The following is a 16,195-nucleotide window of genomic DNA, read 5'->3' on the forward strand; positions in this document are numbered from 1 at the left end:
AAAAAAGTTGAAACAATTTTAACGAATATGGAATTTAAATTGGAGTTATCTTTCATTCTTTCTTCTTGTATCTTGAAAGTGATCGATACAAGTGTGTTTTGAATATTATTTTTCGGTTTTTTTTTTTGTTTGTTTGTAATACAATATTTATGCTCTTGCTATTGTTGTTGAAAATGTTAATTATATAACACAATAATCGTAATATACGGTTTTTTTTTGTTTGCATCTAATTCTTGCTTTTATGCTTTTTTGTTTGTTTTTCTTCTCATTTTTTTTTGTCGTTTTTGTTTTTTCTTGTTTGTTTGGATCTCTTAAGCTTAATTGTATATCATAATAAATTGTAGTTGCATGTTTTAAATGTCTAGTAATAATAACGTTGTCTGTGTAAGTGTATTTGTGTAGGTGTGTGTGTGTGTGTGTTCTGTCTGCTTGTGTATAACAGTTCTGTATTACGAAAATTTGCATGCAGTTGTTATAACTGCAGCTTTTAGAGCTCGTTCTCCAGTATATATGTATGTGTGTGTGTGTTTGTGTTGTGTTCTCTTGTGTGTATGCAACTGTCTGTCTTTGTAAGTGTAGGAGTATGTGTTTATTGCTGTTTTTGTTTTTTTTTTGTTTTTGCGATTTCGTTATTTCCATCTCATTCCTTTATGTAGTTTTGTAGTTGTCGTTGTTTGCTGCTGTTGTTGGTGTTGTTGTTGTTGTTTTTATCATCTCCTTTTTGTCGCGCTCATTTGCTTTGTGTTTTCTTCATTTTTGTTGTTTTTTTTACAAATATTTTAAAATAAATTTATGTTAAATGTAGATATATGTATGTATATGTATATATTATTCATGTAGTTTAAACGGAGATCAATTTCCGATTGATTGTTGTGTATTTGTTGTTGTTGTTGGTTTCTTGTTATATTCTTTTCTTTTTGTTTTTATTATGTTTTTCTTGCTTTAGCCGATGGATATCCTCACTCTTCTTCTGCAATCGTCTCCTCTCTCTCTCTCTTTCTCTTTCACTCGTAGCCGATCACTCAAGCACAGCTCTCTCTTAGAAATTGTTGTTGTTGTTTTTGCCGCTTGTACTCGTTAGTTGCTTTTGTTGTTCTAGTTCGTCTTCTAGTTGATGCTGGTTGTTGTTGTTGGGGAGAGAGAGAGATAGCAATCAATCATTTGTCGATTCTTAGTCGCGCATGGGCAAAGTTGCGGGCTTCACGTGGCCACCGTCGCCCTCAGAGACGAAACGCTTGCGTCCACTGCAAAAGAGAGAAACACAAAAGGAATACGTTAAATCAAGTCGAAAAGCGATAGCCAAAAAAAATTTGCTTAAATCTGAGTTTTGTTTACCGAACCAAAAGCTGAATGCTATGTCACTCATTCAGCTTCTGAGCTTGATGCCCAATCGAGAATCGATCGATATACACTAAATAATCGATTAATTGAATTCAAATGAGATTTGCATAAAAATTGACTAAGAAATGAAAAAATAACAACAAAAAAACTGTAATATTTTATTTTCAACAATTGTCGAGGCAACCCTCGCTTAGCAGACTTTGTTGTATATCGAGTGCATTGCCATAAAACCAAATTGCATGCATTATGCAATGTCAAAAGCAAATAAAAATACCAGAACATTACGAAAATACGCTTTGCGAATTTGGCAAGCGCCTTCAAAATAAAACGAAAAGAAAAAAAAACTACAAATACGAAACCAAAATCGGAAAACATTGAAGAAAAAAGAAATCTTAATGCGTTTTACACGAATTTTGCAGCAAAAGTTCATTCAACCGTTGACCCTTTTTCTCTTTCTCTCTCGCTCACTCTCGCAACAAAAACAGCTGTGCGACAACAAACGAGTAAACACATGGGGGACAAAGGGAAGCAGCAGCAGCAGCAGGAGGGGTGGCAGGCAAAGACACAGTGCAGCGCAGCAAACTCGAAACTAGTTTTCGCATCGTTCACACACAAGTTGTGCGTTGGTTAATCTCAAGTGTGTCTATAGCAAGCAGCAACTGAAAGCAACAGCAGCAAAGGCCGGTATCGAATTTTAACCTACATCAACATCAAAGCTTTATTTGTGCATATGTATAAAAATAAACTAACTATAAACAGCAAATGCAATCCAGGGGGCTGCATGCGGGAGTAACAGAAGAGAGAGAGAGAGACGAACAGAAAGAAAGAGAGAGGGAGAGAGGACATTATTGTGTCGACGTTGCAGCAGCAAGATAGTGCAACAGATAAAGCAGCTAAAAAAAAATACTAAACGAGCTAAAACAGTTTTAGTGCAACCAAAACGCACTTCAAATACCCTAACTACATTTTTAGTGCTTTGGAAATGTTTGGCTTTTGTAAATATTTTACAGTTGGGAATTGTTACAACTAATATTTTATATAAAGGAATTTATTTTACTTTATTTATTTATATTTCTTTATTTTTTTATAGAAAGAAATTTATTTTTCTTTATTTTTGTATATAAAGAAATATTAATTTACGTTTTTTATATATATAAAGAAACTTATTTTACTTTATTTTTTATATAAAGAACTTTATATTTCTTTATTTTTTTTTTAAAAAGATATTTATTTTTCTTTATTTACGTATATAAAGAAATATTAATTTTCGTTTTTTATATATATAAAGAAACTTATTTTACTTTATTTTTTATATAAAGAACTTTATATTTCTTTATTTTTTTATAAAAAGAAATTTATTTTTCTTTATTTTCGTATATAAAGAAATATTCATTTTTTTTTGTTTTATATAAAAAAATTTACTTTAATCTTTTATATGAAGAAATTTATTTTAATTCAATTTTTTACATTTAACAATTTATTGTAATTAATTTTTTTATATTTAAAAAAAATTATTTTAATTATTTTTTTTGTTTTTTATTTTACGTAAAAATATTTATTTAAGCTTTTCTTTAATTTTTGTATTTAACACAAAGAAATTTAATTGACTTTATTTTATTATTATATGAAAAATCCATACAAATAAAAGAAAAATATTTAAATTGTTGTAAAGAAATCTAATAAAATAAATGCCACAAATATCTTCTCATTAAAAAAGTATCGTAATAAATATTTCTTGTCTAAATGAGAGCTTGATAAATGCAATAATATAAATATACCAGCTTCTCTATAGTTCGTGATTGTTCATTATTCTATTTCTGTAGGCATCACACAATTATACAACAAGTGTAATAAACTAGATATGCATATCGTAAACACTTGAAGTAGTCTCTCAGGCAACTCAACCACCTCTTCAACGCACAAAGCACATTACATTAATAATAGCCTGTCAGGTTCATGAATATAAGATACTGTGCTCGCAGAGATCATCGCATCTCCATATATAAGTTACACACATTTTATCTATTCCCCACAGGCATATAATAATATCTGTTTAAAATGCTTACATCTGTGCAAATATTTGCACATTGTCTAGAAATTGTTTGCAAAATACTTAAGAGCATTCAATTTCGCTTTTAAGCAAGTATTTAGCAGTTATTAAGTGGATTTTTAAATATTTTTATTAGCAATTTAGTTAAATAAAATATACAGAGATATGGAATTCATTTTTTACGAAAATGTAGTTGTGATTTAGTTAATTATTATTAAAATCAAGTGAGCTGAGTTAAAAAAAAAAAAAAAACATCCATATAATTGAGTTATTTTTATTCAAGTTATAAATATGCTAAACGTTTTTCTTTGTGGTTTTCATTGATTCAGAAATGTGTTGAATGCAGTTGTAAATCAGTTGAATAAAAATAAAATTGAATGTAATTAACGAGTTTTTGAAACCATAAAAAAGGTCTGTCAGCTTTATAAAAACATCTATTTTTATCAGAGAGTGTCTTCAGTGCATTTAATATACTGAATATAATACTGTATTATGAAATAAGATATTTAAAAAAAAAAATATAAAAGTATATTAAATATACTGAATATAATAATAATACTGTATTATGATTGTATTAGATATGTTTAAAAAATGTATAAAGTTGTCTAATTTCAAAAAATTAATTATGTTTAAAGCAGTTGTTATTAAATTTACTAAGACTTTTTTGTATTGTTGCTTATAATGTATTTAATATCTGGCTTTTTTTTACTGCCTTTTTAGCTTTTAATAAAATCTCAGCAGCGTCATTTTATTGCAGGGTATAAAACGTAACGATGTCGCGTGTTTGTGTGTGTGTGTTGAAGTGAATGCTTCTGTTAATGTTGTTGGATGTTGTTGTTGCTGTTGCTGTCGCTATTGTTGTTGTTGTTGTGACTATGTTAAGTGCCAAAGAGCAACAGCCGGAGCCAAGGCGAATGCAAAATGCAACTGCTGCAATGCCAGCTAAGCTCACAGCAACAACAACAACAACAGAAACTGCAACTGTCTTTTGTTGTTGCTGTTGTTGATGTTTTGTGGGTGTGGCGGAGAGCAGGTCGATAACAGCAACTGCTGCAGTCGCTTAGTCGCCATTTTTACCTTCTCCAACGTTGCTCACGATCTTGAGTCACATGCAGGTTGTTGCACCACCCAACGGAACAGCAACAACAACAACAACGACAACAACAACTGCTTGTAACATCAATGCCAACTTTGTAGGTGCGCCCAGCGCGATAAGCAATCGATAACACATAACATATCGATATGCATGTGTGTGTGCGTGTGTGTTTGTGTTTGACTAGAAACTTAAAAACAAATAAATTGCAGACAAGTCACACGAGCTAAATAAATATTCAGTAACAAAAAGTAAACAACAAACAAGATTGCCAACCTCAGAAAAAATTCATTAGAGAACACAAAAGCAAAATCCAGAAAAAACATAAACAAATCACATTAAAACTAAAACGCTCTAAAAACTTTAGATACGCTGCTGGCATTATTTCCAGCACAGCGATAAACAACATGTGTGTTTATCAGAGATATTTTTGCACTGCGTCAACGGAAAGTGAAAAGTGTTACCCAATAAACAAAACTCGCAAGTGCAACCCAATACAATTCCCTAGCTATAGATTATGCACTTTTTTTCGATGACAGTTAATTCGGTGTTGCAAAAATATTGATAAATTGTAAACACTTTTATACTTGCTAAAGCACTCCAACTATTTGCATACATACAATGTATGTATGTATATACACTATGAAATAGAAAAACAACAAAAGCAATAAAAAAAACATTAACCGGCGCCTGATAAACCGGCCCACAATCGACAGCTGCGCCTGCCTCAACTCACCCAAGCAAAGACGCTGACGTTGACGCCAACGTCGACGACGACAGCGCAAAAACCAAACTGCGCAATAGAAATTTCATAAACAAACACATACACACGCACACAAAGTCATACGCACCATCATATACAGCATACATACATATACATAGAAGTGGAAAGAGGAGGCAAAGCAAAAGCCAAAGGAGAACGAAAACGACGCGACGTGCGACACATATAATCACACAACAAGCTTATGTATGCGTATGTACATACATACATACATTTATATGTATATGTATATGTGTATATGCACATAATAATAAACAAGTCGAAGAAGAAGAGCTACAAAATGCCGGCAAAAAAAATAAAAATCAAGTTGATGAGGCAAATAAACACAGACAACACTACAACTTGTATGAGTGTGCATACATATGTATGTACATATATGTATGTATGTATGTATATAGAAAAAGCACAACCAGAACAATAACAGCAGAAATAATTGACTATATGCACTCACTCACACACACACACATGCAGCCGGGGAGAGCCGCAGTGACTGACAAGATTACGTAAAAGCTTCTTTTTTGTTTTGTTTTGTTTATTTTGTTTTCGGCTGTGTAGTTTTTGTTGCCCCCGACTGTGTTTGCTGTTGTTGTTTTTTTTTTGTCTTTGTTATTTACTGCTGTTTTTGTGGCTATTTGTGGTTTACAGGTGGGCCGGACTCAAGTCTATATAAATATGCATATTTTACACCGATCGTACATGGGAGTGGATGAAAAGGGGGAGGATAAGAAGAAGAAGAAGAACACTTACCGTGATGGCACATTGTTGATAATCTTGTCGGTTAGAAAACCGGCACGATTACAGCGCTCCACAAATCGATCGAGTATTATGTACGCCAATGGCACGTCCAGCACGATGTCCGCCATATCATCGTAGACTCGCATGAAGCCCTAGAAACAAAAACCGTACGAACGTAAGACAATAACAATAACAATAATAATAATAATGATATAATTGATGAAAGTGAGAGGAGATTGGTTCTATTTATTGTCATAAGCGATAAGCACGCAGACTTGTTTATTATTTTACTTTTGTCGGATGCAAAATTCCACAAGCATTTGAAATTTATTATACGAACTTATTTTTTGTATACATATGTATATTTTTCCCTTAGTGCTAAGCTTTCTTCAACCCTCTCTGAAGTAAACCTTTTGAGAATCGCTGAGAAAGGCATTTCATTTAGAAAAATTTGCATGAATTACAGAATTCCATGCGAAGCCTTTTTTTTACTTTCTAATCTTCTTATCTTATTAAAACGATCGCCATCGAAAATTGTGATGGTGATATTTTAGAATTTCCAGAGTATTTTAAATTTATTTATTTTCCCTTAGTGCTAAGCTTTCTTCAATAATATCCCTTACAAAAAGCACAAGCACCCTCTCTGAAGTAAACTTTTTGAGAATCGCTGAGAAAGGCATTTCATTTAGAAAAATTTGCATGAATTACAGAATTCCTTGCGAAGCCTTTTTTGCATTCTAAACTATCTTATTGAAATGATCGCCATCGAAAATTGTGATAGCTTTATTTTAGAATTTCCAGAGTATTTGAAATTTATTTATTTTCCCTTAGTGCTAAGCTTTCTTCAATAATATCCCTTACAAAAAGCACAAGCACCCTTTCTGAAGTAAACTTTTTGAGAATCGCCGAGAAAGGCATTTCATTTCCATGGGAAGCCTTTTTTTTGCATTCAAACTATCTTGTGATGGTTTTATTTTAGAATTTCCAGAGTATTTGATGCGCCTCCCTGTCATTAAAAGTTTTCCCTTTCATTCCATATGTATTTATTATTTAATTTGATAGCCACAAAATTATCTAATCGATCGATAACTTCTATGGCAAGATTTTTAATGACTGTGGCTATATTTAGCCTGCTCAAAATAAAAGTTATCTGATTAAACAACAAGAAGTTTGTTGGTCGAAAAGCCTTATCAAATAATTGATAATATATTTGTGTTGTGTTTTCAATTTTCATCAATTGATTTATGACCGAGTTTTATTGTTTGAGGTTTGTTATCGTTATAAATTCAAAAAAACGTTTTTGCCCCACTGTGCTTCGCCCTAAAAATATTATATACTCCGCTGCTATTTTAATGAAGCTTTTAGTTGCTGTTGTCTTTACAGAAACAGGTCACTATATTCAACGATTTACGAGTGCTTTTAGTGGGTCTAACAAACAATATCTAATCTAGTTATAGAAGGAGGGACGACGGGAGGGAAGGGAAGGAAATGCTGCTTACCTGCTCCATGCCCGCTGGCAAAACCAGACAGGTTAAATCCAGCGATTTGAGCAGCTCACACATGGCCTCCTCGGTGGTCTGACTGAGCGATTCGAGAGTCATCACAATAGCCTCATAGACAAGCTCATGATGATAGTGGGGCACCTCGAGGGCACGAAGACAACGCTGCGCCTCGGCGACGTCCCGCGACGAGAGATACTCCTTGAGGAGGAGGGTCATCTGCTTGGTGATCGTCTTCACCGGTCGCAAGGGACCGCCCATGCCCCAAACATTGTCGAGATGCGCCCAGACCTGCTTGTGGAGCAGGGCGTCAGCACGTCGCAACGCCTGCTCGGCGTGCTCGTTCAGCTGCTGATGCTCCTCGGGTCGACTGACGAATTTCGGTGGCATGCAATCGTCGGCGATGGCGCGGGCCATGAAATTGCCAAGCATGACGGGGGCCTCGGGGGTGTCGAGTATGAGGTCGGGCAGATTGGCCAACAGCATGTTGAAGCCCTTCTCGATGTCCTTGCCGGTGATGACGCGACCGTAGAGATCCGAAATGAGCACCGAGGTCATTTCCCGCTGCGAATCCTTGTGATCCATGGCAATCTCGACCAGTATGCTGGTGATGTGTTCACGCAACGGACTCTGCAGTATCTCATCGAAGCTGACAGCCACCTCATGGGTATCGCCATGCTCGTAGTACTCGAGCACGATCGGTTCGGCGAGCTTGAAGAACTCCTCGGGTGTGATTTCGGTAATCACCTCGCGTAGCTCCACATTGCGATCGTTGCACTCGCTATCGTAGTTGGGATCATTCTCATCCTCATACACCTCGGCGAGTACCTCCGAACCGGGCAATCCCCAAACCCCTTTGCCCCCGGCTCCGCCCTTCTTGGGCAGTCCACGACCGCGCTGCAGATTCCGGGATCTTCGGCTATTCTTCCAGCGACGATGCGGCACCACATACCCGGTGCCCGCTGGAAGGATGCCATTGGAAAGCGATGAGAGGGCCGCTGACGCATTGGCGCTGGAACCTGTTGCTGAGCTGGCCGATGCACCAGATGCATTTGATGCACTGCCTCCATTGGTCAGCGATATTGTTGTACTGCTGCTGCCGGCATTTGATCCGCTGCCGCTGTTCTGTCTTTGGATGAGGCGACGTGCCTTGCGTTTGATCCGACCATCGTGTCCGTCGCCCACGGGCAGCGGTTTCTTCATGTGACCTGATCCCTGATGATGATGATGATGCCCATTCGATGAGCCGCTGCCATTTAGCTCCACTGCCTCGATTTCGCCATTCAATTCGCGTTCCACGGAGCTTTCCTTTGAGTCCGAGCCATCCCCAACGCTTGACGTGTCGCCATTGGCGTGTTTGTTGCTGTTCGACTCTAACTCCATGCTTCTACTGCTTCTGCTTCTGCTCCGCTATCTGTCTCTTTCTTTCCTTCTAGCACTCTTGCAATGTGGACTTTTTTCTGCTGCCCGCGTTCTTCACTCTCTCTTGCACAGTGTTTTGGAATGCACAACAAGAAGCAACAACAACTTTATCCTCTCTCTCTCACTCGTTTTCTATTATCTCTTATTTTGCTTGTAGGTTAGTTTTGTTGTACTGTTTTACCAGGTGCTTTTGACTTCTCCTGTGAGTTTCGATAGACTGTCGATTAAATGTAAAAAACAATAGAAATCAAAAGTAAAGCATTAGTCAGAGCCTGCTAAACTGAGGTTTCTAATTTCAAATATAATACACACTACTCTAAAAATATATAGAAAATATTATAAGTGAATCGTTGAATAATTAATTGAACTTAAATTTCAAAGATTTTTTTTTATAGTTTTCTGAACTTTATTTATGGATAAACATATTTGTATTTCATTAAATTACATAAAATAATTGATGAGCAGTTCAATTTGTTTTCTAGCTATTCTACTTGGGATCTTAGAAATTTCTTTAATTTCTCAATAGTTTACTACTCTTCTAATAATTAAGACCTTCATCTCTTTTAGTCTTTTTCTATAGTAATTGAATGCAGCAATATTTGTGCTTTTGCATTGCCAATAAAATTATTTCTATATTTACTTGACTATAAAGAAGAAATGTAGATTTCCCCACGCTTCAAGTTGAAATTTTCAAAACATTTGGCGTGCGTGACCAAAATATAGTTTTCGTTATTAAATTTATGCAACAAGGCTGAATTAGATATAAATACAAAATAAAAATAAATTAATAGAAACACGTTAGTCAGAGTTTATAATATTGCGCAGAAAACGATGTATAGAGGATTTACTATAAAACAAAACAACTATCGATGACTAAAGCTGTATGGAAGAAAACGCAAAAGTTTGCAAAATCCAGAGCTTTGTTTGTCTGTCTGATGTTTTCTTAGACACAACAAGGCGGCTAGACGAGACTATAGTCGAGAAAGGGATAGCAATATCGACGAGACGGCGACCGTCATCTAGAAACTAAAAATACACAAACATCCACATCACATCACACCAACACATGTATACATATGTACAGTTTGTTTTTGTTTGTTATTGGTAATATTACATTCATGTTATTGCAAGAAACTGCTCGAAAGCAACAACGTATTAAAGAACAGGAATTATGATGGAATACGGCAAAGCTCAAGTTACACAAATACATAGATATCTATGTATGTGTGTGTGAAAGCAACTCACTCAAAACTCCCTGGGCAAATTCAAGGTCAGGCAGAGACATAGAAACACACGCACACACCATAACAAAAGAGCTACCGTTAGCTTTGCAACCCTCGCTCGATGCGATGCAAAGGAAATTGACAAACATTGTTGCTATCTCACTTACTCCCAAAAAGCGCGATAGAATTGAAGTTTTTAAACACGCACATAAATACAGCTGTTCTATCCCTATACATATAAATCGAGCATTTACTTGCACATACTGCGTCTATGTTTTGTAGAGAATAACGGGAGATTTATATGCATTTATATATGTATGTACATAATATGTAAGTTTATTGCGTTGTTATTGTCACCTGCACTCTTCCTTTCCCTTTTAATGTACATAACAAGCTTTATGTACGTTCACACATCATATAAACAAGCATACACATACATTCTCATGTATGTACATACATATGTATGTAACCGGTTTTATGTTTGTTTTGCCCGGTTTAACCTTGAAAATTGTTCCCCTTACTAACTTTCTATGTTATTATTGCCGCATTGCGTTGTTGTTATTGCTGTTTCTGCCTCTGCCTCTGTTTCGCACTTGTTGTGTACCCTTCTTCGTTCCTTCTTTGCTTCTTTTTTTGGCAATGTTTAGCATAAATATACATACACACGCACACACACTTAACTTTTAAGCTTGTGTGTGTGTGTGTGTGTGTGTATGGGCTCTTGGCTGTTGTTGTTTTGATGCGTGCTTGTTGTAATTGTTTTCGACAGAAAGTCTCTGCAAAGCATAAACACCGACTGACGACGCGTTGCCGAAATTGCGTCGCAAAAAAGAAACGTTGAGACGCAGACAGCGAGACGCAATGGTTGCAGTACAAAAATGTATGCTACAGGAAAACAGTGCCGTCGCGATGGTTAGTAAAGCACAATTACAAATATGGTTTATTTATTTACGTTATAGTATATGAATTCAAATTATTTATTTAATTATACACATTATGTATAAGTATAAATATAAGAACTGTATGTGTTGCGGACATGCACTAATATTTTCAGCGACACTGTCAATTGAGCATAACAACCAATTGATGGACCGATCACAACAACACGTTGAAGAGTGGAGAATTATAAACATACACACGTACAAACATACATATGCATGTGTGAGAAGTCAAACAAATTAGCGACAGTGGCAACGCCAAACATGGCGCTGGAAGATTGTCGAAAATATCAAAGACAACAACAAAAAAGTAAAACACAAATACAAAATACAAAAGAGCAAGAAGCAAAACAAGTCGGCGCGCAGTTTTCCCTCCCCCTCGCACACGACCCACTGAGATGATGCTTTCAGCTATGGCTGTGTGCGTGCATGCCGGCCGAATTTATCACGTACGCCATGCACACGCACACACAGCCACATGCACCACACATTGGCCTCTTTGCCAGCCCTTTAAATTTGAAAGCTGCGTAATTATGCTGCAAATTGATATTGACATACTGTTGCGTCCAACTGCATTGGTCAACCAATTATTTTGGTACGGCACTGTAACGACTACATTTCATTTGTTTTTTGTTTGTTTTCGTCGTTTTGCTTTGTGCTTAGGTTTACAGGCAAATGCCGGTTATATATGTTTGTATATTCAATTATTTAGTTATTGTTGTATGTACATGGAAAACAAAAATACACATACATATGTACATGCATATAACTCCCCCCACCCTATGAGACTTCAGTAAACTTACCTCGATGTGAGTACTTTTTGTGATTGCCTTTTGTGCTCTTATCCGTCTCGCGGCGGCGGCGACGACAACAACAACAACGTCAACGTTAATGCTGCTGGGCTAAAATGCAGCGACGTTGACAGCGATGTTGGCGCGCTGCTGCAGCAAACTGCTGGAGCCTGTTTTTGCTGTTGCTAGTGTTGTTTTTGTTTGGCAACTTGCTTTTGGCGTTGGGATTCGTTTCGTCTCTACGCTTGTGTGTGTGATTTTTTTGTGCTACGCGTGGGTTTTGTTGGCAGCAATAGATGTGAGAAGAATATGCACACAAAATGCAATTTGTTGAATTTTTATATGTTTGTTTTTGGTTGGAATCGTTCAAATGTGTTCTGTTCGCACTTGTTATTATACGACAATGTATAAATGTAACAATAAAAAAATATGTATTCCGTTTAGAACATAAAATGCCTGTTCAAAAAAACACCCACACACACAATCAAAACTAATTGGAATCTGCAATGCACTTATCCATACATCAATCAATCAGTGTGTGTATTAAAGGGCTCGGAGCTTTTTGTTTTTTTTTTTTGCGCGCTGCACAACACAGCTCGCGTTCTAATTCGAGCTGATTTTGCCAAATTACAATTTTTTGAAATTTTTTTTTTGTTTTTATTTTTGTTCGACTTGCAGCAAAAATTGCATATATATATATATGTATGGGCTTTGGAATAGAAGATATTGAGAAGATATCCGTAACGAAGCGAACACGATGAAAAATCCACTGAGAGTAACATCTGTTGGACGGTGTGGCTGAAAATCTAAACATTGAATATAACAAATATTGATACTAAACTTGAGCGTCAAGCAATTATACCAAAAATGGGAAGTAACTGGTCACACTGCTAAGAAAAGTACGGCGCCATTTTGTTTTAAAGCAATTTCTTTCAAAACCAAACCGATTTTATTTAATTTGTTTTGGCCTCGGGATACAATTTCGCAATGACGTAATATAGAAAAAGAATAATTTGAATGCAATTGTATTACATACTTTGAAAAAACACTTTTATATTTGATTACTAAACACATAATTTTTTAGAAATTTAGTTGAAAGAATTTGTGATTTATTTAGTAATTATGTATTTATTCATTAATATATTTATTTGTATTCATTCCTAGCCCTAAAACCTATCAATATGTCGCTAGTCACAAACATTGCATTTTAAAAATGTTTTGACAAACTAATTTTATAACTATTCTCAATTCCAATGTAAATGTTAAATATAAAAACTGGGTTTGTTTTATCGTTTGTTTAATGTTGATTTATTTGATGTTCACTATGTACTGTATTAATCATTTTAACTAAAAGTATTATTCAAATTACATTTTAGCGTTTTATGAACAATTCATTTCATTTATAGTTGTATTTCACAGAAAATAACTGTTATTCATATCGATTGTAGAATGTATCAATAAATAATCGATTTCTTGTGTGTGATGTGCTGTTGCACATTAATATATCGATACCAGATCGAGCGATACACTGCGCTATCGAACGTGTTGCATCTCTATTGTTTACAATTTGGACACACGTGCAAACACGCGGTGTTTTAGTTTTATTTACATATTTTTGTTTTCATCAAGTATTTCAAAAGAAAACATACAGAATGCCACCTGTGGCCCAAGAAGGCAATTGCCTCATCTATCGTGGCAGCAACTTTCTCAAACAACGCCTCGTGCTCTCTTGTTTGAGCGGCAAGCCAGTAAAAATTACACAAATACGCTCCGAAGACGCAACGGCGCCCGGTCTGCGGGAATATGAGATAAGTCTGATACGACTGCTGGACAAACTGACAAATGGCACCAAAATCGAACTCAATCCCGCCGGCACAAGTGTCATGTTCAGTCCCGGCCTCTTGCACGGCGGCCACGTTGAACACGATTGTTGCGTGCAGCGCGGCATCGGATACTATTTGGATGCCTTGATTGCCCTGGGCCCGTTCTGCAAGATGCCACTGAAGTGCCAGCTGCGTGGCGTGACCAACAGCAACGATTCGCCATCGGTGGATCATGTCAAGGGCGCTGCATTGTCGCTACTCAAGCGTTATCTGCTCGTCGACGAGGGTCTGGAGCTGCGTGTTGTGCGTCGCGGTGTGGCGCCTCTCGGTGGTGGCGAAATCGTCTTCACGTGTCCCGTGCGCAAAAGTCTGCGTGCCATTCAGCTACAGGAGCCGGGCATGGTGAAGCGGATTCGCGGCACCGTCTATGCCTGCAAAGTGTCGCCAGCGATGGCGAACCGCACTGTGGAGTCGGCCAAGGGTTGCATGCTCAAGTTTCTGCCCGATGTTTACATCTATACGGATCAGAATCGCGGCAAGATGTCTGGCAATTCGCCTGGCTTTGGCATCTGTCTGCTGGCCGAGACCACAGACGGTGTTTGCTTTGCTGCCGACTGCATTTCCAACACCCGAGAGGAATCCGTGAGCAAATCCATCTAACAGTTGATCTCATTGAATTAATACATCGTATTTTTATTGTAGGATACACCTTCTATACCCGAGGATTTGGGTCGCGAGGCTGCAATGCGTCTGCTCGACGAGATCTATCGCGGTGGCTGCTGTGATTCCGCCTATCAATGGCTCGCTGCTCTTTACATGGCTCTGGGACAGAAGCATGTCTCCAAATTTCTAACAGGTAAATTGCATATATAAACACTTTTAATATCGATAATTGCACATACAATACAATAATTGAAAGAATTAAGTAACCCCAAAAGCAGTTTTAATATAAGTGCACATTGCACTTAATTGCAGTAAAGTATAGCAGTATATTAGATAATTGTTCCTACACATCCAAGACAATGGCAAATTTTTAAATGATTTAAATTCAAACAAAAGTAGTTTACATTTAATGACACATTGCACTTAATTGCAGTATAGTAAAAAATTTAGATAATTACTTCTTCAAATCAAAGATAATTGCAAAATTTGAAAAGATTTGAATAGAACCGAATGTTTTTGTTTAATATAATTGCACATTGCACATAATTGCAGTAAAGTATATCAATCAGATAAGTGTTCCTTCACATTGAAGATAAATGCATATTTTAACACGTTAAATAAACATAAAAGTAGTTTTAATTTATTTGTAAATTGCTCTTAACTGAAAAATGTTGTGTGTCCAAATATGAAAATAAAGTGAAAACATTTTTTACATTTTATAAAGTACAATATATTTGTTAGGTCTATAATAAATTGTGGAAATTAATAACTATTTTATTTATTATGCATGATCTTAAATGACCTTCAAGGATTTAGCACAGTAAAAGTATATTTTTCGATTTATCCACAAGTTGATAATTGCAATTATCTTAAATTTTCGCTTAAGTACAATTAATTAATAACAAATATCTGCTACTTTATTTACAATCCAATTATCCTAAATTCCCTTAAATGATTTAGCCCAGTAAATGTATATTTTTCGATTTATCCACAATTGTAATTGCAATTATCTTGAATTTGCACTTAAATACCACTACACTTGTAATAATAAATATCTGCTACTTTATTTATAATGCAGTTATCCCAAGTGTTCTTAAATGATTTAGCAAAGTAAAAGGATATTTTATCCACAAGTTGATAATTGCAATTATCTTGAATTTGCACTTAACTACAATTACACTTGATGAATATTATATTGTATTAAGAAATGGATTTAAAGTTCTTTACTAAAACGTTTGATTTATGATCTTTAATTGCAGGTGCTCTATCCACATATACGGTGCACTTTTTGCAGCATTTGCGCGACTTTTTCTCGGTCACATTCAAACTGGAGAATCCAGAGATCGATGACGATGATGTGGATGATGTGCGTGGAGCACAAAAAGTCCTGATGACTTGCGTGGGCATTGGCTACACCAATGTCAGTAAGCGAGTATTGTAGATTAGTTAAGAGCCTGTATAAATTATGTAAAGCAAAAATAAATGTACATCATACTAGCGCATAACTATTCAAATCTTTTCACTGTCTATTTTATTCCAGCAAAAAGATTAATTTGGAGTTCACACAACTTCAGCGAAATAAAAACTAAAGCGAAAAATTCAATCGATAATAAAATAGCTGTCAGATCTATTAAGATTGATTGAATTTTGAATCTAGAATTTCAAGAAAAGTGATCCGGAATCTAATCTACATATATGTATGTAGATATATATATACATATATATATGTATATCAATTGAAGTTCTATCCTCAAAAGAGTTCTATACACATTTTAAAATGAATACTTCCTTAGCTGTTTACAATATTTTTTTTTATTTTAATTTAATTATTTGTAA

At 35.8% G+C, this 16,195-nt stretch overlaps 2 protein-coding genes across 2 annotated transcripts; one reads left to right on the forward strand and one right to left on the reverse strand.

The window, feature by feature from the left end:
* Positions 1-598: 598 nt before the first annotated feature.
* LOC117563635 (programmed cell death protein 4) lies at positions 599-12,641 on the reverse strand. The gene is made up of 4 exons (XM_034242045.2): positions 11,886-12,641; positions 7,500-9,138; positions 6,013-6,152; positions 599-1,244 (listed from the first exon to the last, which is right to left on the reverse strand). Exons 2-4 carry the CDS (start codon positions 8,880-8,882, stop codon positions 1,172-1,174), a joined length of 1,596 nt encoding a protein of 531 aa, XP_034097936.1. The 5' UTR covers positions 8,883-9,138; positions 11,886-12,641; the 3' UTR covers positions 599-1,171.
* A 780-nt stretch (positions 12,642-13,421) lies between these two features.
* Positions 13,422-15,877, forward strand: LOC117577808 (probable RNA 3'-terminal phosphate cyclase-like protein). Its single transcript, XM_034262739.2, has 3 exons — positions 13,422-14,338; positions 14,399-14,552; positions 15,619-15,877. Exons 1-3 carry the CDS (start codon positions 13,526-13,528, stop codon positions 15,798-15,800), a joined length of 1,149 nt encoding a protein of 382 aa, XP_034118630.1. The 5' UTR covers positions 13,422-13,525; the 3' UTR covers positions 15,801-15,877.
* The last annotated feature ends 318 nt before the right edge of the window (positions 15,878-16,195 follow it).

The sequence above is a fragment of the Drosophila albomicans genome, chromosome X, assembly GCF_009650485.2.
Source record: "Drosophila albomicans strain 15112-1751.03 chromosome X, ASM965048v2, whole genome shotgun sequence".
NCBI lineage: Eukaryota > Metazoa > Arthropoda > Insecta > Diptera > Drosophilidae > Drosophila > Drosophila albomicans.